Below are 27,607 nucleotides of genomic sequence, written 5' to 3' on the forward strand. Positions count from 1 at the left end.
TGAGGGGAGACACGAGGCGGAAATTCCCTGAAGCTGGGGGCATCAGCTAATGGGGCTGGGGCGCAACGTGCACCGCTTGCTGCCTAGCAACCAGAGAAAACAACCCTCCCACACAGTAAATCTTCATCCAAAGACAGACAAAAGGTCTTGGATATGAATACTCTTCACTATGCATTAATTGGGATGTCCAGCTGTTTGATCACACCAGGGTCATACTATAGAGTGTAGTGATATCATTCAGCGAGATGACCAATTTTCCATGTGCTTGTTTCTTACATAAACTTGACCCTTTCTGTGCCAGGCACTTTGGAAAGTGTGCACGTACAATGCTACGGAGTTTTCAATGTCAATTACATGTGTATAACTGTGTAGTACTCAAAACATGCAAAGAAGAAAGTTCCTATAACATAAAAGAACCATAAATGTTCATTGGTACAGGACCTGATACAATGTACATGTAGGCCTGTTCATAAAATGGATTTATACTGCAAATGTTGTCATTGAAGTAGAAGAAATATTTGCAGCAATACATTGTGTATCTGAAGAATGTGACATAATTCACCTATTCTGTATGATGCATGAATTTTACACAATGTTATACAGAATACATTCAAGTTGACACTAATGGTACATATAATGCATACTGTAATTTCTTGAATAATGGATGCAGAGACAATAACTGTAGTTCAAGCAGAAGTTTCTTCTTTTTTTTTTTCAAAATGTTCCCCTGGAAAGTTACTTCTACATTTCACTTTTTTTTCCTTCTTCATGTAAAACATTATTTCGCTTTTTTTTTCTATTACATTTGTACACCTGTTCAGGGACCATGAAAATGACAAAATTCAACACTTTAAAAGAAGAAGTGAAAGGACACAGCGCTTGCTCAACAAAAAATGTACAAACTACACTGTACCTACATGTACAATGTATCTACAAGTACAATGTACACTGCACAGCAGATAATACAATGATAAAATGTGCTAATTCTAAACTGAAGCGTTTGAGTTACACTTTTTTTAGGTAAAGAAAAATAGAATACCACATGAGTAAACTTGTCGGAAATAAATAATGCTTGTATTCCTAATGGTGATCATGGTGTCATACACCGAGAATCATTCAGATACATTGTAGATATGATTTTTGCAATATCTGGCTTTCATTTGGCTTTATGCCCTTTCATATACCGGTACTGAACTTGTCATTGTACAGCACTTTATGCATGTTCAGCACAGCTTGCAAAGTACGTTGTACCCCATGCTCCCTTTAAAGCACAAAGGGAGGCAGGCCAATGGTATCCTCATTGCTCTACTTTCCTTTAACCCTAATCAGGCTGGGGGGGGGGGGGGGGCGGAATCCGCCCCCCTCGACGTTTCGCGCAATATCTTCGCAGCGCGATAAGCTCCCGCCGCGATGATTCATGACTTTTTTCTTTCAAGTGTCGCGCAACTTTTGAGACCAAAATTGTTGTGCCCGCACGTACCGTTTTGACGCGATGCCCGTTCAAAAAAAATTTGTCAACCCCAAAATTGTTCCAAAACGTGATTTTGTGTACAAATCCAATGCAAATTGTGTTTTTTTCAATTAATTCACATAAAAATTCATATCTTGACTTAGAATGGACGAAATTAATTTATTTTAGCGTAATAAAGCTTCGAAAAATGTCTGTGACAAATTTTGGCCAAAAAACAAACAAAAACAAAAGGTCGAAAAACAAAGAAATACATAAGAAATTCAAAAAACAATCAAATATATAAGAAATTAATTTCGATACAGATTTTTTTTTATCCTATGTCTCAGGAGAATGATACAAGAAACATTTTAAAAAAGAAACTAGAGATTGTAATTTGTCATCACTGACAAATTAAGGTGATCCGATTTTTTTTATCAATGATTCGAGTCCTGATACTGCAAAGTCTCAGCTACAACATATCAAAATCTGAGAGAAATTCACCGAAGCATAAGTAAGATAGTGCTCGATAAAGAGAGTCATGTCAATTTTCACATCTAAAAAATTCCCTCCCATAGAGATAACACGTCATAGCGAACATAGAAAAAGAAGTACATATGACCTTTGACCCCACTTTGCACAGACAAGATGGCATCTGAGCAAAAAGTGGTTATTTTATGAAATGATCCCTGTAACATGGATTTTACGTGTGCAAAATATGGGAAAGATAGGTCATGTATTCACCAAGATACAGGATGAAACATTTATGACCTTTGACCCTAATTTACATACCCAAGATGGCGTCTGATCAAGTAGTTGTTATTTTATGAAATAATGTTCGTGACATGAACTAAACATGTGCAAAATATGGTGGTGATAGGGTATGTTTTTCTTGAGTTATTGCACATAAAGTTGCAAAAAGAAAGGAATATCTCAATACATCGAAGATAAACTTTAATTTCAACCAAGTTTTTTCACGTGATCCCGACAACGTATGAAAAAACAAAGGGCACACTTACGATAGCCCTACGTCTCAGCTACAACATATTAAAACCTTAGAGAAATTCACTAAAGCATAAGTGAGCTAGTGCTCGATAAAGATAGTCATGTCAATTTTCATTTCCATAAAAATTGCACTCCCATAGAGATTACACGTAAACTGGTCAAATTTGACAAGGTTACCTTCAATCCATTTTTTCGAGGTGATGTCGTCATCTAATGAAAATCAAGTATTTAATTTATGAAAGAGCATTTCATAAGCTACAACATATTGAAATTTGGGTGAAAATTGGCAAAGGATAAGTGAGATACGCTCGAGTAAACTTGAAATTTGATGACGTCATTTTGAAAATTTACTTTTTTTACTTTATTAAGAAATTTGATATCTTTTAATCATTTTTTCAGCATCGCCAACCCATGAAATGACATATACAACTCATCAGCTTTCAGAATATGTAAAGGAAATGGGGGGTCACCGTCCATCCTGACGAGTAAAATCGGATTTAAGATTTGCGGTTTTTTGGCATAGTTGCACTGTCTATCGCCATTGACGCGCGCGCGGAATTTCAACTTTGACGGGCCCGTATGACGTCATATTGAGTCGGATTGACTTGAAACTTGGTAGAAATATTCCTTCACATTTCAGACATCTGATCACAGTGAAAAAAATGGGAAATTTCTATTGCATATGAGCTGTGCGTGCGTATATGCGCGCGCGCGTACGCGTCCGTCCGATTTTTTCATTTTTTCAAAAAATGCTCTAAATGGTCTGAAACGTGTGCAAAAAAATTTTGGGCTTGATTGGAGCATACAAATATTTCAACGCGCGCGTACGCGCACGTTTTAAGAGAAAATATAAATTTTGACAATATGAATAGAATTCGCTTGACTTGAAATATATGTGACGTAAATTTCATTTAAAAATTCCATCCCATTAATGAGATATGATTGAGAATGTGTTTTCATATAATGACGTCATAGTGACGTCACGGTCAACTGATCACAATGATTTTACTTGATCTGTCGTCTTTGGGACACGATACATACATGGTATAAGTTTGAACTTGATAGGCATAGCACTTTCTGAGCTAACCTCTGCACAACTTTTGAGGAGAAATAAAGAAAGAAACAAAGAAAGAAGAATAAAGAATCAGTACAGATACAGAAGGTGATCCGAGAGGATACTCGGATCACCTAATTAGCTTAATTAGAGCATTAATAAGTGATTTAGAGCCCCAAACTGATTTTATGCATAAATTACAATAATTAATTAATATAAAATATAAGAAAAATTTTTCGGAGAAAGCAACCATACATTTTGATAGTATACGTCGCGGGCGTCGCGTGTGATGATTTTCGGCGCGATCACGCGTTCCATAGGCGAGATCTGAAGGGGGGGCGGAATCCCCCCCCCGATATAGCATAGCCAAAAAAGCCCAGCCTGATTAGGGTTAAATGATTTATAATCAACCCATTGAAGACTTATCCTAAATATACTCGGCAGGTGTCTATGGAAAATGCATGCTATAGCACAATCAGCTAGTCCTCAACAGGTTTAATAGTCCATGGGCCAGGCCAGATATTGGTACCATCTGAGGTGGCAAAACCTTTTTGGTGTCATTTTGTTTGTCGGGCATAGATATGCTTATCAAGCTATGATAGCATTTCCAAATGAGTAGCTTAGTCATAGTAAATGAATTTTTAACCAATTTGGTCTCGTTGTTATATCCCTTTACTTCTGAATCGAAACTAACCGCCATACAAAGAAGAGCACTGTCTTCTGTATGTTCCATAGAGCTGTAAAATGCAGCTCTATGGTATGTTCACAGGTGTTCTGTTGTAAACGCGGTGCGCTTAGTCTTTATTCAAGGCAGTGAAGGGAATATCCAAAGGTTATGATGTCCACAGCGCTTAGTCTTTATTCTAGACGGTGAAGGGAATATCCAAAGCGTATGATACAGTGTATATCCTTTTATCTAAAAACAACAACAACAACAAAAGCAATTCCTAGTGAATTTTACCGTATTTTTCAATCATTTATCATTTTCCGGTGAAAACGCTACGGTGAAAATGCTGATACCACGCCAATGTCGCTTTATTTCCCTCCAACAATATAAGATAATGCAAAAACAATGTAACGGTACACTACGATACATTATAATGAATGATATTGTAAATGAACAGAGTGATTTTTGTTTTAAACTGATGTATTTGTTGATAGGATAGTATAAAAACAGTATGGATAATCCCTTTTATGAGGAACTTTAGATATGATAACGGTACATTGGTCTAGATAAAGAACTAAGCACACCGCGTGACAGCTGTGGACATCATAACCCTTTGGATATTCCCTTCGCTGCCTTGAATAAAGACTAAGCGCACCGCGTTTACAACAGAACACCTGTGGACATACAGTAGCCAGTGCTCTTCTTTGTATAGCAGTTTAGTTTCGATTCAGAAGTATAGGGATATAAATACGAGACCAAATTGGTTAAAAATTCATTTATTAAGGTATGCTATCATAGCTTGATAAGCATATGTTATATCTATGCCCGACAAACAAACTGACACCAAAAAGGTTGTGCCACCTCAGATGGTACCAACAATCCATTTTTCGGGTCTTGGCCCATGGACTATAAAGTTCCCTGGCAAGAGGCTGCCCTGTGTGTACAAACACGATCTACATTATACCAGCTGGCCAGCCAGCTAAATCTGCAAGGGCTATCATTCCACAGGTGCATGCATTGTATTTATTACATGAGTAGAGTTCAGTAGCCAAAATTGAAATTTCATGCCTGGAGGAGGGAAGTAAGTTGGCTCTATTTCCTGTGTGCCTTCCAAATGTTTCAGTCAAGTTAAAAGGCACACGCTGAAGTAACACTAACTACCATTCAAGTCTACTCTCTGATTGTTGTTGTTGTTGTTGTTAATGTTATAATTTTCCACATTTATAATGAATACAATTGTAAAAATTAACTTCTTATGTTTTAAAGATAATAAAAAGTTTTGGTACCTCAAAAGTTTCCCTGAATTTGCTTGTCTTGGTTTGTGTTTCACGTTAAAGTACGTTGTCTGTGAGAATTACTCGCCCCAAAGTGCTCTCATGTCTTAGTAATCATGCAATAATGGTTTCGTACCAGAGCAGTCGCCGTACAGTGTCGATAAATATTGTACGAAACCACTGACTGCGACCAGCAGCGTGCAGCCCATTGTACGCATAGCTAACTGCGACCAGCAGCCCCATACGCATAGCGTAATGGGGCTTCGCATTGTAGCATTCAGGATCATGACAGAATTAGTATCGCGGGTAAATGTCAACTTAAAATCCAAAAATTTCTTCGATTTGAAGACTTACCAATTAAGTTGAAGTATTGAAAACAGGCTTCGAACAACGTTTGGTTCTGCCAATAGTCGAATTTTTCGAATTGATGACTGAATGTGACTCGGTCGAGAGGACCTTGGGAGAGCTACATACACTGACTACTACGGCCAGCGCATGCGCACAGAAACATCTTATCCGTTGATGGATTTGAAATTTGTGCGCATGTGATGTGTTCGCATGCACTGGCTGTAGTATTCAGTGTATGTAGCTCTCCCAAGGTCCTCTCGACCGAGTCACATTCAGTCATCAATTCGAACAGAAAGGGACTATAGGCAGAACCAAACGTTGCCCCGAAGCCTGTTTTCAATACTTCACCTTAATTGGTAAGTCTTCAAATTGAAGAATTTTTGGGATTTTAAGTTGACATTTATCCTGCGATACTAAATCTGTCATGATCCTGAATGCTACAATGCGAAGCCCGATTACGCTATGCGTATGGGACTGCTGGTCGCTATGCGTATGGGGCTGCTGGCCGCAGTTAACTGCATGATTACTAAGACATGAGAGCATTTTGGGGCGAGTAATTCTCACAGTGTTAGTTACATGAAAGGTACTTTAACCTGAAACACAAACTAAGACAAGGAAATTCAAGGAAACTTTTGAGGTACCGGTACCAAAACTTTTTATTGTCTTTAAAATACAGTGTAAGCCAGCAATTAAAGGCTGAGAAGTGTCCTCAAACTACATACACGTAGGTAAGATAAATGTGTGCTCTTTACAAATGGTGTCAATTTTAAATGAGCACAACTGTCAAGGATTTTTTTTTTATAGATATGATTTTGATTTCATTGAAAAGCTAATATTCACTACATTGTCAATTCAATGTGATCTACTAAAAAATAGCTCATTATGTAGAGAACAAGAACCCCTGTCTAGGAAAAATGGAGGGTCTGTTTATCAGACATCCAATAAATTCCATTTTGTTTCACCCTGGAATACCCCAGTACCAATGTTTGGGTAGCATGTGTACTTAATGTAGGCCTATTTATTGACATTGCTGTATGAGACCGGGCATTTTCCTTGAGTATTACCTGCGTAGCATCAATAATCAAACTATTTGATCACAATTACCATTACGTACCTCTGCCAAAGAAGGAGGAGGAGATTCCTGACAATCACTGTTGGTTTGTTTGGTTTGTTTGTTTGCAAAATAACTGCTCAAAGAGTTGTGAACGAATTTGAATGAAACTTGCAGGAAAAGTTAAAAATGACACAAGCAACACTTCAGTTTTGGCAATGATCTTGGAATTTTCATGGACTTTTATAGGATTTTTTTCATCTCTTGGCAGATAGGGTCAATGAACTTGGGAGTTCAAGCTGCATGAATTCGAGGTTTGCATGTAATACACGCTCTAAATTAGTAAAATGCATTGTTCTGTTCAGGCAAGGTGCCACATGCCGCATAGCTGGAAGCTGATGATGTAAACAAAAGGCTTCTATGTGGAAGTTGGGCAATTTTCAGCATGCATAGTATGATGGGAGATGAGCTGCATGGCAGAGGTCTGCCCTCTGCAAGTGCTTTTCTAGTTTCAGAGGCAAATATTTCTGATTTCAACAAACACAAATATTTTCTATTCGTGCACACTGGTTTCACATGCTATCACCTGACATGCAACTTGCGATACATGTACAATGTATGATTTAGACTGTTTCTACACTGTTTTCAAAAGTCCCTTTTCTGCATGTAAGCCACCTATCAAGAGTAAGACAGACAGCAGTCTCACACAAAATAATGCTACTCTAGGATGGTCAGGTACAATTGTACCAGTGTCGTACCAGTCCACTTTCCATTAACCCCCCCCCCCCCTTACAAAACATTCCACAGTCTAGTGCACATTTTCAAAGTACTACAATGTACTGTATGTACTGGTGCATTTAGTGACTGACATCATGACAGGCACTTATTTGTTTGAGGCATTCAGCAATTGTCCAAAGCCTGAAGTTGCTTGAATATAGTTTTAAATGTCTAGCAACATTGCAACAACAAAAGTAAATTGGGCACATGCCTACATAAAATATGCTAATTTTTTAACTGTAATTTTATAGTTTGTACAGACTTTTGTCTAGTTAGTTCAGACGGTATGCAACTACATGTCCTTATAACTAGGCAGAAGACTCATTCATCTTTTAACATAGTCACACTTTAGGTTCTCTAGACATCTACATTCAAATAGATCTATTTGAAGCAAAAAAAATCATGCCTCGATTATTTATTATTTGTGTGATCATGTCGTCATCAGCTCAGTTGGCATATTGACTATTGTGCGGTGTGTTATGTAGTTAGTAGTAGTACAAGTTATCTTAATAAATTACTCATTAGTCTGTATCAAGAGAGGAGTGCCAATTCATAAAGTGGAGAAATTGTAAGTGTAGTTGTAGAGAGCAAAATCCGTCTGTCCGGAGCGGAGGAGTCTTTTATTTTTTTTACTTTATCAGCTCTCCTCTGTAGCCTATACAGGAGCAGATCCAAGGGAGGCGCCTTTAAAATTACAAAATTTAAGGGGGTGCACACGCCCCCATTTTTTTTTTCTTTTGTTTAAACAAAAGAATAAAGAGGGGGTGTGCGCCTGGTGTGCCCTCGGGCCCCCCTCTGGATCCGCCACTGGTATAGGAGGGGATTCCGTGAAGCCAGACGCAGTCTCCACGGAACATATCCCCGACGACTAGATACAGACCGATCTTTCGGTCAAGTTGTATTGAAGGTGTATGTGTAGTCAAGTGCAGACTCTACCTACCCGAGGGTGCTGATGAATCCGTTCACACTTCCCTCGGCGAAGAGAGACACGATGTCGCCATATTGCAGGAAACTGGCCGCCATCTCTCCCATTTTTGTCGTGATATCGAAATCCAACCTCTCCCTCCCTGGCCCTGTTGGTCCTCCTGTCACACAACACAACAAACCCAACAACGCCTCGCCAGGCTGCCTTCGCACGGGAACGACGTGCTCAGTCCACTAACGTCACTCCCACTCTACGGGGGCTTGGCGGGGCAGCAACATGTAGCACAATCCGGAAGCAAGCCGCAGACCCGCGGCGATGTCTTTCAGTTTCACCACCAATATCAGACCACCTGTTGGAAAGTGCTCAATAGGTGCCGTCTTCGCTAACAATGCACTTCACATTAAGTCCACAATGTAAGGTTGAGCCTACAAAACGATCAAATGGATAGAACCTGCAACCCACTGTCCTGGGTGTAAGTATTAGCCTTAGAGGTCCGTATTTCGCAAGAAGTTATCCTCCATTTTCCTGTCTGATTATATTCGCTTTATGTCGTGTGTGGAACTACACCTGCATAACACACGTACACACACACACAAATACATAGACACATTCGTAGAATTCTCGTAACGTCCGCATACAGCCCTTGCTCGAACTCTCAAGCCGCTACCACATATGCATACACCACAGTGCCTGGTACGTTGTGCACTCGAGCACACCGTGGACGAAACCTGTTGATTCACTACCAAGTGATGGCGTACTTGATGATACTGTTATGCATCCTACAACAGTACCAGTATGTTGAAAGCACAGAAATAAATGAACATCAGGATTCTGTGCTATGGTTGAATTAATATTGCCGGTATGCTATCCAAAATGTGGTACTAAAACGCTATGGTAAAATTACTAGTAACTGAAATGAATAAAGAGTAAACACATTAAAAGAAATTATGATTCAAGTTCTATTTCTACCCAAGAACGCTAAGGGTCGGAGCAACTTGCTTAGCTCACTGCCTCTCTTCATCAAAGTGATGCAGCGACCTGCAGGCTCCCATATGACTACGAAATTATGATTTAGATACATTGGATTGGGTTTTACCCAATTTGCAATTACTGTAGGCCTACGTATAACATTACATTGCTATGTTCGCCTATCACCACTTTTATTTTTTGCATGTTGTGACACTCGTTCCGATGGCTCACTTCACGTATCCTCCCAATCTTATTCTCTGTGTGAGCTGCCAAAAGAATGACTTCATCAAAACCAAAGTATCAAGGTATCTGTTAGTGTCACATGTTCAACCCCCCTCCCCAAAAAAAGAGATATGTAGGTCACAATCGTATTTCATTCAACGTTACTATGGCATCAATTCCAAACAGGCTAAGCTTATCTCCAATTTTGGTATGTGAGGACATTGTGTCATTAAAATCAGTTCAACCCATTGGACCTGACATTCATCAGTTCGGATTATCCAAACACAGTTGATTGTTTGATTGATTGTTTGATTGATTGATTGATTGATTGATTGATTGGTTGATTGATTGATTGATTGATTGATTGATTGATTGATTGATTGATTGATTGATTGATTGATTGATTGATTGATTGATTTTATTTTACTTCTTAATTTCTTTTTCATACATTAATGAAATACAAAGTCAATTGAACGAACTAATATAATGAGCGCAGTATAATTTTAATCTGACATTTAAAACAGATATATGATTAATTCAAATATTCAAATAGTCAAATCTATATAACCACAAAAAGAGGAAAGTAGGCCTGAAGAGAAAAATCGATGCAACGGCTTAGATTTTTTGTTTTTGTTTCTCAAGAGTTCTGATGTAGAGAGGGCAACAGATGGAATAAACCACAAAAACTTTAGACAACCTAGCAGATATCGATTTTCACATCATCGGCTTGTATATCAAACTATTCAATTTAAAAAGTGCCGTTCAAGAGAGATATAAAAAAAGGTATAAAGTAAAGTAAACCAATTGTAAATATAAAAATAAGGTTTTAATTGAAAAAGTCGCCAAATTCAATTGGGTTAATTGGTGTGTCTCCACTAGAATATTATCCTTAAATATGATGCGCTAACATCATCAGACATAATTATCATATCAGGTAAAAAGAATTATGCTACAACTTTGCCTGATTTCTGGCTTTGTAATCTATTTAATTAATTATGAGATGGCGTTGGCATAACCGAACGAAAAAAAAAAAAACCCACATTTTGTGAAATAACGTGAATGACGGTGATTACCATGCTTGATAGGTCACGAGTAACTTTATCGTGAATCTATCAACAGCGCCATCATTAGTTGAGAGCCACAAGTCCGCATTATTCTGGTATAATAAACGCTCTCTTTGCTTTTGATATTCTTTCGAGTTCATTTGACAACCAAGAAAATACACTGTTATTATTGACAACGTATTAGTCTTCAACGTTCCATACATCACCAGTGCCGAAGTAGGGCCTACCGTAATTATTGATGATGGTGGTGATGTTGGTGATGATGATGATGATAATGATAAAAGAGCATTGATTAAGCGATTTCACAAAATTCCTTCGACATATCCCGAAAGGGGATTTCGCAAATATAATCTTCGTTATGAACGTATAACCCCTTTCAGTGTTTGCCCCACGTTGGTGAACGTTAATGAAGTTGCATTTATATCACATAGGTGTAATTTCATCACGAGTTACAATGAACAAATTTCTCATTTTAATGACAATGGGAATGTACACAGTTTATTGTTATCTTGCTGTAGTCATGGTAACCACAATATCCATGGTTGCAGCTGCTACAATGTTTTCTCTTCTTCTTCTTCTTCTTCTTCTTCTTCTTCTTCTTCTTCTTTAGTTAAACAAGAGTCCGATTTCGATATTTGTGACTTTGATTAAAGACGTAATTTTGTCAAATCATTTGATATTATTTTACTCTGTGAACATCACAAACATGATAGAAAAAGAAATAAAAAATCAGGGGAGAAAGGAATAACATGCAATCGCTGTGTATCTTCCAAATACAATGCACTACAATAAAGGAAGAGTCGACTACGATTTCCTGTTATGCTTTGAGTATGTTCGTAATGTAATCACGCAATGACACGAGATTGAAAGACACAACGCAACGCTTTGAATGATTTCTCACATTGATAATGTCAAAACTAAAACTCTACTTGGTCTGAAACGTCCAATCAAGAAACTGGCTCACGTACAAGAGGGCGCTCTGCACAAATTACAATCAGTGCCGTATATCTATACGACACTGATTACAATAATACACACAACTCGTAGATAAGTTATCCTTATAGATCTTATAGCTACATACCCGATGCTACGCAATAATCTACTAATTTGCCTAACGAGCTGCGTAATTATTGCTGCTTATCAATTTATATACTCGCATGAGTCATGAATGGGATCAGGGCTGGGTCAAAGAACATTTCGGCGAAGATAAATTATTCGACAAATATGCTAGGTCGAAGACAAATACAGATATCTTCTCAATTCGTCTCGTGAACAGAAAACAAGCGTCAAAATTGAAGTAGCAATTCAGGAGTACAGTAACGTCTGTGTCTCGGTCTCCCCACATTGGGCTATTGATTCCATTGTCAACATGCGTCTACTGTTTGTTGTATATGCCGCAGTCCAAGTAAGACAATACAATTATTATTCCTGTAGGGGGTTTATCGGCCAAAATGACATTCACAAACGTTGAAATTGATGTGTGTTGGATCTACTTCGAGGTCATTTCTGATTCCAATCATTACATGCTAAACTGGTGTATACGGGTTCATATTATCCTCCCGATTACACATTCCTTTAAATTAAGTCAAAATGTTTGCTCCATCAATGTTTCACACTTCATAATTTCCATCAACCATTCGTTAATTGTCACACGTTTTCCCCGTCTCATGGCTTCATATCAATAATATTATCGAAAACCATATTTTTGGGATCTTATTATCGTGATTATCTTGTGTACTTTGTGTTTGAATAGAGACTGAGAATTTCATTATCTGCATTGTTTGAGTTGTTATGATACTTTACTGATTTCAGCAGGCTATAACGTCATTGTTAATATTTCTGTGATTGTCAATCAATATTTCTCCCCTTTAAACACACCCACACCCACCCACACACACACACACATTCCCTCTCTCTGTATGTCATTTCTGTCTCTCCTTGTATATTTTAAGATCATTTCAGCGGTGACTGGATCTCTAGCAAACGAATGTCGTGGACTGAGTACAGAGGTGCCATGCCAGGTTAGTGTCAGGAAGTATAATACCTCGCCATTGCTGAACCTTATAGAAATTCACCATTGCTTCAATTGATTTCTTGGTGCATCTTTAAAATATAGTAGGCCTACCTATCATTAGGCTCTGCTGCGTCAAGAGGCTGGAATTAAAGGCATGTGTTATATACACACTCTTTAGCAGAGACTCAGCATAATTGTGTTGAAGGGATACACCACTACAGGAAAAGCAACAACAAACGAACAACAGAAAATTCCCTCTCTGAAAAGTCGAAATTAGCTTAACCTGACAGTGGTTCAAGAGATACAAAGCTTATAAAACCTGGGGTAGGCTTTTACGGTCATAACTAAAAATCATACTGTTCTCAACCAAAGTTTGCCAGACGTGCACAAAATCCTTATACACTGTACTTGATGTCTGATAAATGAATCAGACCAAACATTCGTCGATATATAGATTTTTTTTTTTCACACTAAATAAGTATAGTTGAATATCGTGTTCCGTTCCTCTAGTGTGACGACAAGGGGCGGTGCAGGAAAGGGACTGTCGAAGTCCAGCCATGGTTACAGTTCGCCCTCAAAACACAACGGGAATTGCAGGTAAGACACCAAACGAAATCACAAACAGCATGTTTAGATACAGCCGTCCTCGTTCCCCGCCGGGCCCGTCGCCAGAGAGAAACCAAAGAGCACCAACCTCGATAATGGTTGGCTGTGACTTTTCCAACTTTTCGCGTGATCTGCAGAATGATAAAATCCTTTAAAATACCACAGAGCATTTTTTTTTCCTCGTAAAGAAGAGCATTTTCAATGTGCTTATTTCCACTTGCAAGTAAAGGGCTGAAAGCAACTATATTTGGCCCCATTCCTTTCGAGTTTTCATGAAATTCTTTGGTGCCATAGATTACTATACATACGAAAACGTGACAAAACACGTTGTCAAACTGTGTCTGGTGTTGCACATACAAAATGTTTAGATCACTTTGATTTCGTCCTTACATACATCATATCAACATAAGCCATGAAGCCTTGGCCTTATGCTGACTCTAAGTCCGGCCGCCAAGTTTTGACAACACTGTCCAAGTTTATTAATAGAACTAATTTCTAAACCCTGTTGCAGAGTATCGAAAATGAAATTAATCTGAGTGAATTAATCTTTGATTCTAGTGCTATAGTACCTTGATCGTGAATTCATCTAGCTCCTTCGTATTTAGACACCTTAAAGGTTCAGGTTTTAACTTTTTGCGAGATAATTAGAAACCACTTATATGAAGTATTGAAAAACATCATTCTTACAGGAGATAAAAGTTTATTTGATGCAAAATTAGTTTTGAAATGACTGAGATAACCAAAAACGAAGTAAAACAAAGTGGTCATTATAAAAGGTGGGACCCACCTTTTATCATATGACCACTTTGCCTTGGGATATCTCAGCCATTTCAAAACCGATTTTCATCAACAAAAAACTTTTATCCCCTCTTAGAATTTTAATAATGGTATACGATTTTCAATATTTCATATAAGTAGTTTCTAATTATCTCGCAAAAAGTTAAACCTGAATATCCATTTCAACCAGAACTATATCAACCCTTTAAAACAGATCCAATCTCAACAGAGACAATCCGTCAATGAGCGTGAAGAAGAAATCATGTTTGTAATAAGTGGGATGAAAATGAAAGTGTGTGCATGCACTCACTTGTCGCTGTATTGTTTCCTGAGTAGTAAAATGTTTCCTTAGTCTCATATGTACCGTACGTGAGCGAGGTGTCCGTGTCATCGGATATTTCCTGTCACACAGGTTTCACATCTGTAATACTGAATGACTATACTGTACTCACTGCTATTATTATTATTATTATTATTATTATTATCATTATTATTATTATTACTATTACTATTATTATTATTATTATTATTATTATTATTATTATCATTATTATTATTATTATTTGGTTACTTTTTGCTGTAGTCGGTAGTTAGATGAACGAGTAACTAATTGTCCTCTCATCTAAGCCTATACAGCGTGAAGCTTTGATCAGGGAAGAAATAGAGGTAATCTTCTAAATTTTATTCTGTAACTTGGCCTATCATTATTGTGTTATTTTCATTATTATTATTATCATTATTATTATCATTATTATTATTATTATCATTATCAATATTGTTGTTGTTGTTGTTGTTGTCATTATTATTATTATGCCTTTGACAATTCAACATAAAAAAAAAAATCACATTACATGACACAAAGACTGTGGTGATTCCAGGTGCATGCCGCTGGTTGCCAGGGGAGGAAAAGGCAAACTTAATCACGAACAGTGCATGCACACAGAATCAGCTATATCAGTGTAATACAATGTTATGATATGATCATGTTCTCTTATGACAAATCATTGACAAACTGAAAGTTTGCGACGAATACATAACTATATAGACAGACACTTAGACAAGCAAACAGTAACTTCCTACGAAACTTGCACTCTGAAAGCTGTCAACAACATTGTATCTTTGAGGATTGCCGGTGAGGCACTAGAAAAACAACATTTAATTCCCATGAATTCAGTTCAGTTCATTTTTTTTTAAAATGAAATAATATATAACAATAAATCTCACTTTCTTCAGTAAAAAAAAATGAAGTATGTAAATTTATAAACGAAAACAATAATTAAAAACTTACAGTAAGGATACATTACAATGGTTGGTAAAGTAACGAAAGAAGTTGTCAATATGATTGTGTGAAATAAAAATCTTTTAGCGGACCTTTTTTTTCTGTGCTGAAATTCTCTACAGATAAATTTTCGTGTTGATCAGATGCAAGTATTCGACGTGAGTATACCAAACTTTCTTATAATTACGCTTGCAACATCTGTCTATATGATATATGCAGTCTATGTTCAACATTAATATCGGCATCAATTCTGACAGATACAAAGTTCATCATAAGGATAGCTGCTTGAAGTTTGAATAGGATGGTTACCGTTATGCTTGTGTTTTACATGTATATACATTTTCGTGGTTTTACCGTATATTTGCAAAAGAAGACGGGTGAATACTTCACGTTTCTTTTGTTTTCAGAAATACAATAAAAGCAACTTCAATGACTTACTAAGTTATGCATACTTTTTTCTTTCGTAATAGTAATTCAATATTCATCACAATAACACACCTGTAAAATTGATTCTTGTGTTGTCAAACCATGCAAAGAGGTAATAGTGCCTCCTTGCAAGGTAAAACCAGGCTTTAGCTAACATTCTTCGAATTATGACTGAAATTTAACCTTCATTTTCGTACGCAGGCTCACAATGCATTCAATAACAGAGCGTATGGACTCGCATATGGAGGTAAGCTTCTGCAAAGTTTGATTTTTCTTTTTCAGGAGGAGATACAAAAAATAAAGAAATAAAAATAACGACTCGAATCGCGATGGAAACCCATTCTCTTTGCTAAAAGTTTTCACTATTTATCATTCGTTTCTGGTCAGTTTTCCCTTTGTTTATTTTCATTACGTTTATATATATATATATATATATATATATATATATATATATATAATGTTTTACTGGATATTGTTTCCCTATGACTTCATAATTTACATCTCCTAGCCAACGATACATGTCAATGGCCCCCTCCCTATGACAACGTTTGCATCGGTATCGCCAACCACGAGTTCAGCATCGTCGACATGCTGAACATGGGCATCCGCAGCGTCGAACTCGACATCTGGTGGTGCTTCGATGCCGTGAGATTTTTGTTCTCAGTTTGTTGTTGTTGCTGTTGTTTTGTCGTTTTTTAAATCATTAATATTGTACATGAATAACAACTCATTCTTCATCTCTTACATGATAATGAAATTAGGAAATTGCAAAGATAATAACAAAATACTTAGATGAAAATGAACAAATTTAAGGGGTATGGAAACATTTGTGTTGATTAAGAATAATAGTATAACGAGAAGATGAATGACCCAACAAGGAAAAAAGGAATAGCAATAATGATCATAGCCATAATCAAAGCGCTGATTGCTTGTGTTTCATCCCGGTGCCCCATTCTTTCTTCTATACTTCATTTTCGGAAGGAGTCATATTTGCTTCTAACAAAAATGTGCTTGCGAGGAGAAAGAAGGCAAATTACGATGAATAACGCTGGTGAGATCAGATAGCTTTCAAAATATTGAAATATTTATTGCCGAAGATGAATTGAACAACTCGAAAAACCTTTAAGGCCCCGTCACACTACCGCGAATGCCCAACGAATGCCAAGCGAAAGTCCAACGAATTTGAAAATGTGAAGACAGTTTGCATGCCCGACGTTCTTTGAATTCATTATCTATTCTTAGGGATTCGGAGAGATACGCTGGAGATTTTGGACATGTTTAAAAAATAAAATCTGCTTCAGCGTATCTCTGCGTATCCCGACGAATAGCTAATGAATACAAAGAACGCCAAGCATGTTACGAACTATTCTAGTATTACCAATGGACGTTAGCTATCTTCAAATTTTCAAATTTATTGGACATACGTTGGGCATTCGTTGGGCATTCGCTGTAATGTGACGGGGCCTTTAAAGGTGATGGCTATCAGTAACTGATCAGTGGGAATCAGTGGGAATGCTGGAGGATGATTGTTCCAATCCTTGTGGGATTCATTTAAGAGTACATAATACATCTATTGTTGTGTGAAAATTATTTGCTTCAGAATGGTCTCATATTCAAGTAATGTGCAGTTTAATGTTTCCAGGTTAGCGTGCCTGGTCAGTGACGGGGCATTAATCTGCTCATGACCGTTCTGAAGCAAATAATTTTCACACAACAGTAGATATATAATGTACTCTTACATGAATCCCACAAGGATTGGAACAATCATCCCTAAGCATTCCCACTGATTCCCACTGATCGGTTACTAGTCTTCCCCTTTAAAATTCATGACAGCTCTGCATCCTTATGACATCTCATTCTTCCATCCTCTTATTTCTATGTGCCTTCTCTCTGTGTTTGAACGAAAACTGAAAAAAAAAATGATGAAGTGGTCTACACAAGTGACCGTCGCTTGATGATCGAACTGCCCTCTTTTAAATTGATGTACATCTGATTATACATCTGATCTACTACACATACGGATAAGAGTTACGTTACGAATCAGATGTGATCGTATTCTCGTCAGATGCGCGTGGCACACCTCGGCACCCGCTTCGCTCTCGGCTGTGGAGAGTTCAACGTGCCGCTGGCCGACGTCATCGCTGACATCGGAGATTGGCTAGACCAAACCGAGAACGAGGACGAGTTCGTGAGGATTTACTTCAATGTAAGATAACAAAGAAGTAGCTAATGTATTTTATTGTGTGTAGTCTTAAAATTCATTCGTTCGAAAGAAGTTCCCAACATGCTATGAGGAATACATGTAGTTGAAACTTCTACCTCCTCCAGGGTGGGCATCAGGGTGATTTTTTTTTTCTACCTGCACTGCTCCTAATTCTCTGTGGAAGCATTTTTTTTTCTTCCTGTCAATCTCTTTTTAGTGGACTTGAAAAAAAAAGAAATGATAAAACCAATAGCTTCATATTGTGTTGGAAATGCACTTCTCTGTAAAAAAAAAAAAATCAAAATGTATATCATACACAATAGTGCGTTCTTATAGATACTTCCGCTTGTGACACTTTTCTGCATTTATCATTGTTTGTTTATTTGTTTGTTTGTTGGTTCATTTTCCCTCTGAGAAGATGGCTGGATAGCCCATATTCAGCTATGCTAAGCTGATCTTCCATGGGGTCCAGTTGGATGTGAGGCTGGGCCACTTCACCGGGTTAAACGCCCTGCTCTTTGCGATGAATGAATGAAGCGGGATCTTTTGCGTGCATGAATTGTGACTCTCTCTCACACTGGGACCTCCATTTTATAAATTTAATGTCCTATCCGAGGGACAGAGTGTTTTGCCTCTTGCTAGAGGGGGCGGTATGATTACACATAACATTGCTCAGTGACAATCGGGTATCAAACCCGCGTCGCTCGGGTCGAAGACAGATGCGCAACCGACTGAGCCAACTCACCACCCTGAGCCAATGTAATTCTTTCCATTTTCCATGTGATCCTATAATGAAAGATGTCGTGGTTGGAGAGTACATTTTTTCTAGGAGTTGTGTAGACGTTTTCTCAGGTGATTTATTTCATTTTATTTCATTTTTTTTTGGGGGGGGGGGGTGGGTGGGTTCGCAAATAGGACTATTGAAGGCAAATATTTATATTGTCAATTGAAAGGAGAAAATAATTTGCTTAGCACAATGTCTTTAGAGATATACCAAAATATTTGCATGTCATCTCATAAAGATGATTTTTAATAGTTATTCACAGAGCCAGATATCATTCAAACTCCCCCTTTTTATGCTGTGAAATGCAAGGAAGGATATGATCAGGGTCACGACGCCGATGTGAACGGTCCTCTGGAGAGATACCTGGGTCATGATCGCATCTTGAGTCCCGCAGATCTCCGGGATACTTACGGAGGAGTCTGGCCGACGCTACGGAGGATGAGAGAGGTACATCTACTCATTTGTTTATATATCCATTTGTATAATCCATTGTCTCGTAATATATGGTCCTCAAACGTTTAATTGACCTCAACAATAATGCCCCTCCATCACAATGCAACTACATTTATATACACCGACCTAATCATCATCACAATCGCTTCATCAACATCAAAGTGGTTGTCGGTGATGTTGCTATCTTCACCTGCATCACCCACATCCATGACTATGTTGCCTCCATTACCAACATCACCACTTCCACCAGTAGCACCTCTAGCGTCATTAAAGAGGAAATCCACTCCAAATATAAGTCAATCTGATAAAAAAGAGTAAAATCTTACGAGTTCAACGGTAAAAATTTGACTGAAATCGGCTGAAAAATGAGGAAGTTATTTTGAAAGTTTGCTACCTTCTGCAAAACAGTTCTTGTACAGTGGATATGAATATGTTTTTAATGAGTGAGCTAACCATGTCATACCCTCGCAATTTTGCACTGATCGTGTAGAAAAAAAGATAACGAAAATTCAATGTCTCTTCCATTGAAGTCTGAAACATGATGTTATTCCTTGTTGAATAACTTCAGAATAGTTATCAGTTAGATATACAAGGATATGAGCCTTTGGCATAATTACGGTTGAATGAAAAACTGGAAATTTCATTTTTATTTTGTATAGACTATTATGGTAAGTTGTGAGGGAATGACATGCTCCCTTTGCCATTTGGATATTCATATTGACTGTTCCCCCCTCCATAGCAAAATATTTTTCGTCTGATTTCGATCAGAATTATACCACTGAACTGGAAATATTTTACTCTATCTTATTAGACTTACTTATTATTGAACTTGATTTTCCCCTCTAATAAAAACTGGCTCCAAACCAACGACCATCAGAACATCAGTAACCTGCCCCATCGAGCATCAACTCTTCCCGTACACATTATTCTAAATCTTACAGCTTGTTCTATAATAGAGATATTGATTTCATGGAATGAATGAATGAATGAATGAATGAATGAATAGATAAATGAATACATAAATAAATAAATAAATAAATAAATAAATAAATAAATAAATAAATAAATAAATAAATGAATGAATAAATAAATAAATAAATAAATAAATAAATAAATAAATAAATAAGTAAATGAGGGGAATAGCCGCGAACCAGGTGAACACCACATCATGATGTATGAAGCTATACAGGCTTGCCGTTTTCAGGTAAGCTCTTTCACTCTTTCTCTCAAAATTATCATTCTATCGATCTATCTATCTACCTATCAATCTACTTATGTATGTATGTATGTATGTATGTATGTATGTATGTATGTATGTATTTATCTATCTATCTATCTATCTATCTATTTATTTATCTAGTTATCTTTCCATTTATTTCTCTATTTCCTTGTTCCCTATAATGTATCGCCGTAGGACGGGAAGCGTGTGGTGGTCGTAGCGGATGGTGACAATGTTCATCAAGGAAAGTACCTCCACACAACACGGTATCAAGGCTTTCACGCGGATGAGGTAAGTACACATGCTGATTTGTAAGACCTCTGCAGAATCCCATCCACTTGTTTTCTTTTGTTAACACTATAGATTGACAAGAAAGAGAGAAGATGTTAGAAAGTCAGGTAAGGAGAAGAAGACGCCTATTCTACAGTTTTATTATTGATAACGAGCCACATGACTCCCAGTTCAGGTCACTTAAACTTTCGCCATATAGATCCTCTATCTTTTTTTTTTTTTTATTCATCTATTACTTCTTTAGCTTTAAACAATATGGTGAAATAAAACTAAAACATAATGATGCATTATAGTCACGACAGGCAAAGAAGGTTTACTTATATGTTTACGTATGTTTATATCTCCTCCAACCTCTATCCAGTTCACGAATTATCCTCAGTGCGGAGGTAAGAACGATACCAACCGCTTGAGGTTTTACGGTGACTCTACACACTATGGGTACGTTGTCATGAATATAATATATACTTGTGAGCATTTAGTAATATATATTTCATTTGACCTCAAGGGTTATAACAAGCTCAATTAAGACATCATATCCTTGCAAACCTTATGGTATCAGGTTTACCATTCCAATATCATACTAACTTGCTTTCTAGAAAAGGAGAGGAAGAGTAGAAAAGAGGAAAGTCGACCAGTGTTTTCATTGAAGAAAAAAGAAATAAATGTGATGAAAGAAAAGGATTTCTTTTTTACGTTGCATCATAAAGTGATGCGTTGTTTATTTTACATCGCTCTTCCAAAAAAAAAAAAGTACTGTCGGTTGACTTTTTCTATGCTATGCTATACGTAGCTACCTGCATGTAATAACTGTGTAGGCCTAATTGTATTCAAGAGAACTTTGGATCTCGACGTCCGTTACACAGCATATGCATGATATATATCACAGCATCATTATCGCTCATTATTATGTAATTTTAAAGTCATATCCGTTTTACGATTCTAAGTTGTAGAAATGTTGTTCCGGCATACTTAACTAAAGACACTATTGTAAATGATACAATTAAAATGTTAATGTTACAATTGAATGTTAAAATAAACTCTTCATACCCATGTAATTATTATTCTTCTTCGGGTTAATGGCCTTACTATAAGAATCGAATTTATCTCTCACATGTGAATTAGAGGGATGATTGCACATAAGTATCTGATTTTGTTTACTAACGCAAATAGTTCACCTTTGGAGAATTTTAATCCTTTGAGTATCAGCTTGCTTGTTTGACGAAGTGGACATTGTTTGAAGAAATCAAACATATTCAGCTCGGTTTTACCGGACATATTTGTATCATTCTATGAAAGATTCAACATCATTTACGATGGGCCGTCTGTGGCTGGAGTGACCACTGACCTCTCCGAGATGGTCAAGTGTCGCATCACCTACCCTGCAGTGGACATGGTCACACCGCAGCTGATGGCCACGGCTGTTTTCACATGGGCGCCCGGAGAACCCTCCCTAGACCTGGACGAGACGACATGCGTCCTGCTGAAGTAAGATAGTATATTTTGCAGGAATTATCGGCCTCGAGTTCTGACCAGTTTGTACTTGATACATTAACAAGTATCAAAGAATTTGACAGGATATATATTAGGCATAGAATAAGATTAACGTTTAACCGATTTTTGTAGTTGTTGTTGTTGTTGTTGTTGTTGTGATGACAGGGATGTGATGGGGATATAATTCGATATGATAAAATGTATGGTCAATATCAAGCAAGGTAATATCTATGATTTCCTGTGCACTTGACGTTTTTGGTGCATGGCTCAAAAATGAACATGTCTTAAACAACATTTGAATTCTTATATTCTGAATTATGGAATTTTTTTTTTGGAACCTACTTTCGCTTCTACTTTATTTTTAATAGTTTATACCTGGCTTTATCTTATTTTATTTCCATAAGTTTTTTATTCAACAAAGGAAAAGGACTTTCATTCAAATCATTCATTTCATTCTTCTCTTTTCTTCCAAGAGAACATAACACAGTACAAGTTAGGAAATATATAACAAACGTACACATACAACTTTGCAAATGATATCAAATGACACAAATAAAGTTACATATATGCATGTATAATACTTGCAGAAATAATACAAGGTTATGTTTCAGTTGAGAGAAAAAAAGAATTGAGAGGTCAAGAATTGAGAGGTCCTCTAAGAAGCAAGCTTGTAGATTGTGAACCACTCATTGAGGACTTTATGGTCCTCATTTCAAAGTACCCTTATCTGATCTGAGTAGTTCAGTTTCGGTGCTAGGTAAGCATCTGTTGAGGGTATGAAAAGTAAATATGTTTTTCATGTCATTACCGTTCTCTTCCTGAGTGCAATGGTGGATGAGTAGTCTGTCAAAGCATGACTGATATTCCTATTAATACATTTTGAACATACCTATCACATTCCTCATCATTTTAATCCGCATTAGTACTTATTTGTATACTGAATTTAATCCAACCCTAGAGCAATAAAGAAATGCAAGAAAATATCAAAAATACATAGTGGGCTCGTGTGCACACGTACAGTACAAACCGATGTGAAATTTTATGCAACTTTTACTTTAACACTTGTGAGGTTTGCATTCTGTAATCTCACTTTCGCCGTTACATCTAGGACAATGCGACTCGCTCTTAAGAATGTTGAGAATATGTTCAGACTTTGGTCAATCTTGATGAGCTCCATTTTCTGCGTTGTAATAAGAATGTTCTGAAATTTTCATCTTTTGTAGTAATGAGGACAGCCGTTGGTATACACCACGTGACTGTGGACAGTCGCTCAGCTACGCCTGTCAGAGTGCGTCAAACCCAGAAGACTGGAAGATCAGCGAGACAACGGGGTCATATGACGTCACAACTAACCTGTGCCCTATTGGTTACAAGTTTAGTGTGCCGCACAATGGCTACCGACAGCAGAAGGTAAGTGTTGTAGCCTATGTAAAAAGAAACTACTAAAAGTAAACCCCCACCCCCTTCCACCCTCCCCCCCCCCAAAAAAAAAAAAAGGAAAGGGAAACAAGGGGGGGGGGGGGTCGAGTGGATCCAATAGCTGGAACCATTTATCAATAGTATTTTGAAAGAGGATTTGATATCAAAAACCGTAACAAGAGAACGCCTTTGTTTTGTTAGAAGATACCGAATATGATGTGTTACATGTGTGTTTTCTTACTGTTTTTAAAATTGAATTAATTCCAGCAAATGACAGCATGAAAGAAGTTTGGAATTGAAATAACATTTCTCCCCTCTTCCCTCTTAGCCCCAAATAATTATATATGTATATATATATATATATATATATATATATATATATATATTCATTCATTTATTATCTATTAATATAATTATTATGCAGTTAATCGAAGCCATGCGAGGAGCACCTGTGTGGCTCAACTTCTCCCCCTGGCTCACCGGGAGCTTCCCGACTACAATCACGCCATCGACTACCACAGCTTCCACAGAAGGTCTCCACGCCTCGGGTGCACTGACCGCCGTTGCAATTTTATTTAGTGTATACTCGTTAAAAGTTTCGCATCTTTTTTATGATTTTGACATGTTACTATACTCAATGTAAGGTCTACACTCTAACATGACGGCATGAAATAAAAGGGGGAAGTGTGATATTATGTGTAATGAAAAGAACGATTGTTTCTGATACTAAGCAAATGAAACCATAGAGTATAAACTGGTCTATCATATCATTTCTTTGCTGTTCTATCTAACTAGACCATTATCATAATATGCTACCGAGTTAGTCATGAAAATTGGGTTTCAAAACTTTCAAAACTATGGTACGGTCATTGTTTGTGTTTTTGTTGTGTTTTGTCTTTCGTATAATACGGTACGTATACAGTACTTCCGATACATTCCCAAAGACAAATTAATTGTAATTTTAAAACTTTATTTATCTATTTATTTTTTACAGAGAGTGATGACTCCATATTATGTTGAATTAAATTTATCAGCTTCCCTTCCTAAAGCGGATTCGAGCACCCGATGCATATCATATAACAATGCAATGCAAGCTGAACGGTGTGAGGCTATCTAAGTTCGTATCTATTAATAGCCAATAGTACGTTGTCGATGTTACTCGATAATATTTTCTTGCAAGTAATAAATTGTTGTCCACAATGACAAGTTCTGCTTTTTAGTGAACTACTCATTTTTTTTCTTTTCTTTTCTAAGAGCATGGGTAATGTAACATGTAACAAGGTTGATTTATAACTATGTATACATGCTTTTTCAATTCATTATTACCTCTATATTAGTCAACTCTAATGTACTCAGTATCATTTGTGATTTTTTTTTTTGCGTATATCATATTATGTTCTGTGGAAGAAGGAATTAAGTTAATTGAAATAAATTAAAGTCACTAAATTTGAAAGTCCCCATGTTTTCATGAGACTGTGATAGAAGTGTAGTTTGGGACAAATTCCTCTACGAAATTTATTTTTTAAAGGCTGTACACGCTGTCTTTTAAATCCAGGTGAACTATAATTGTTTTGGCACAGAGTTCAGAGAACACGTGTAATTTATGACAAGTAAAACAGTTTGGTCTTCCTTCAGGGCCCTCTGAGCGGAGTTTGAAGTGAAAACTTCACCTTGCATATTTCAGAAGTAAAGGGAAACAAGTTGGTTTAGCAGATGTGATGCACGCGAAAGACATCGATTCTTTTGTGTATTGTATATCTTATTTGCTATTTTTTAAACGAAGTACCCGTACCAGATAATTATTTACAAGTATGAGTCCTACAGTAACAGTTAAAGGGGGGCAAGCCCCGATGACGTAATTCGTGTAACGTAAGAGATAGGAATGCAATAGCTACAAACACAGAGAGGAAGTCAATCCACGTACTATTGAGAGACAAGCACTCAGCGAGAGATGCCTTGAAAGAGGCTAAGGCTGATGAGTTGGACACAAAATTAAAAACGTACCCGCGCTGATTGACTTTTTAAATCAAAATAACAACAACAAAATTTGATATGCTACAGAAAACAGTACTGTCCCGAGTGACCGCAATTATTGTCTGGTTTCCAGTCCCTTTGCCAACTGTACTCCCGTCCTCTATATTAAAGGACAAGTTCACCTTCATAGACATGTGGGTTGAGTGAATGCAGCAATATTAGTAAAACACATCAGTGAGAGTTTGAGCAAAATCGGACAATCCGTTAAAAAGTAATGAATTTTTTAAGTTTCTGCTCAGTCACGGCTGGATGAAAAGACTACTATAGCTTGTGATGTCACATGAGTGCAACGATATAAAGAAAGAATAAAGAAAATTCAACATATTTCCATTTTTCTCGCACAACAAAAGAACACTCGACTTCTCTCTTTCAGAAGGCAGGGGGAATAATATCACCTTTAACATACGTCAGTAGCAAGTCGAAGAACTGTGCACTTTATTCAAAAAGTAAAGTTTTGTGAAATTCTCTTTTTATTTTCCTTATATAGTTGTACGCATGTGACATCATACACTGTAGTAGTCTTCTCTTCCAGCAGTGACTGCGCAGATACTTAAAATATTCGTATATAACTTTTGAACGGATTGTCCAATTTTCCTCAAACTTTCACTGATGTGTTCTATTGATATTGCTGCACTCTCTCAATCCTTATGTATATGAAGGTGGACTTGTCCTTTAATTACACCTCTGCCGACAAATAAAAGTCAAAGTCGTTAGTATTATGGAAAGGAAAAGTGGTACAATCAGAGGGTTATGGAAGCCAGACTATGTAATCAATGAGGTAACCCTTTTGTTCTATAGTTGTACCTCTTAGGCAGTGTTGATATTTTCGTTTCTTGTGGATTTTTCCCTTTCGCAATAGGGCGATATACGATTCGTGCATCCAGTGGTTTGATAGAGTGATCCCAAGAACCTGTATTTGTCGGGAAAATTTTTCGGGATCCCGCCATCACACCTCTTAAAACATGTAGTGTGTCTCGCGCTGTTATACCAAGGAGGTACTAGGCGAGCTCGCCTAGTACCTCCTTGGTTATACGGAGGGGAATCTAGTCCGGAATCTAGACTATGACTACGATTCAAGGCTCAAGGTTCAAGGTTCAAATCTATTTCCATTATATAAACAGCGAAAATTAGATACAATGCTTAAGCAGAACATATTAGTATTTGTAATAATTTCAAAAATGTAAATTAACTAAATACATGTGATGAGTAACAACATAATTGTATTTTAACGTATATATGCATAGTACACATTAAAGGGGGGTATCTCACCGGGCTTGAAACTAGTTCGCGACTCCAGATTTTGCTAGTTGCAGAGACGTCTCCGCGACGTCTCCGAGACATCTTCAGAAAATTAAAGAGTCTCCAAGAAATTTAAACATGTTAGACTTTTTCCAGTTTCCGCGAAGTCTCCGCGACGTCTCCGAGACGTCTCTATCAGTTGCTGAGACGTCGCGGAGACTAATTATATCCGCGACTGCTACGTGATGTCTCAGCGATGTCTCCGAGACGTCTCCGAGACGTCTCCGCGACCTCTCACCAGTTTTTTTCTGGTTTCCATCAGGTCTCGGCGACGTCTCGGAGACATCGCGGAGACGTCTTAGCAGTCGCGGATATTAGTCTCCACGACGTCTCCTTCCTTCTCGATAAGAAAATATGTTTGAAGGGCAGCCCCTACCTATACATGTGAGTTTATAGTTGAATTCCATACACATTCATTTGCGTTACAATAAATAATTTGAGTGAAATACAGTATCCTTTAAAGAAAAGTATAGTTATATGCATTCAATTTTATGTGTTACTGTATATTT

General features: G+C 37.3%; 2 protein-coding genes across 2 annotated transcripts in view; one reads left to right on the forward strand and one right to left on the reverse strand.

Moving 5' to 3' along the window:
* LOC139732501 (inositol 1,4,5-trisphosphate receptor-like) overlaps positions 1 to 9,068 on the reverse strand; it is a gene marked incomplete at its 3' end in the record, with an annotated part of 116,967 nt that extends 107,899 nt beyond the window's left edge. The window contains exon 1 of the mRNA XM_071643362.1: positions 8,564 to 9,068. Within this exon, the coding sequence (XP_071499463.1) occupies positions 8,564 to 8,655 (92 nt within the window). The remainder of the gene's footprint in view (positions 1 to 8,563) is intronic.
* Positions 9,069 to 12,172: 3,104 nt separating this feature from the next.
* On the forward strand, positions 12,173 to 26,699 carry LOC139732506 (uncharacterized). Its single transcript, XM_071643365.1, has 14 exons — positions 12,173 to 12,208; positions 12,756 to 12,824; positions 13,328 to 13,414; positions 15,602 to 15,637; positions 16,107 to 16,152; positions 16,414 to 16,550; positions 17,971 to 18,111; positions 19,202 to 19,339; positions 20,760 to 20,855; positions 21,217 to 21,293; positions 22,152 to 22,340; positions 23,570 to 23,756; positions 24,190 to 24,313; positions 26,659 to 26,699. Exons 1-14 carry the CDS (start codon positions 12,173 to 12,175, stop codon positions 26,697 to 26,699), a joined length of 1,404 nt encoding a protein of 467 aa, XP_071499466.1.
* The last annotated feature ends 908 nt before the right edge of the window (positions 26,700 to 27,607 follow it).

This window comes from Diadema antillarum, unplaced genomic scaffold, assembly GCF_040938485.1.
Source record: "Diadema antillarum isolate AM-2024a unplaced genomic scaffold, OU_Dant_1.0 seq00000429_RagTag, whole genome shotgun sequence".
Taxonomy (NCBI): domain Eukaryota; kingdom Metazoa; phylum Echinodermata; class Echinoidea; order Diadematoida; family Diadematidae; genus Diadema; species Diadema antillarum.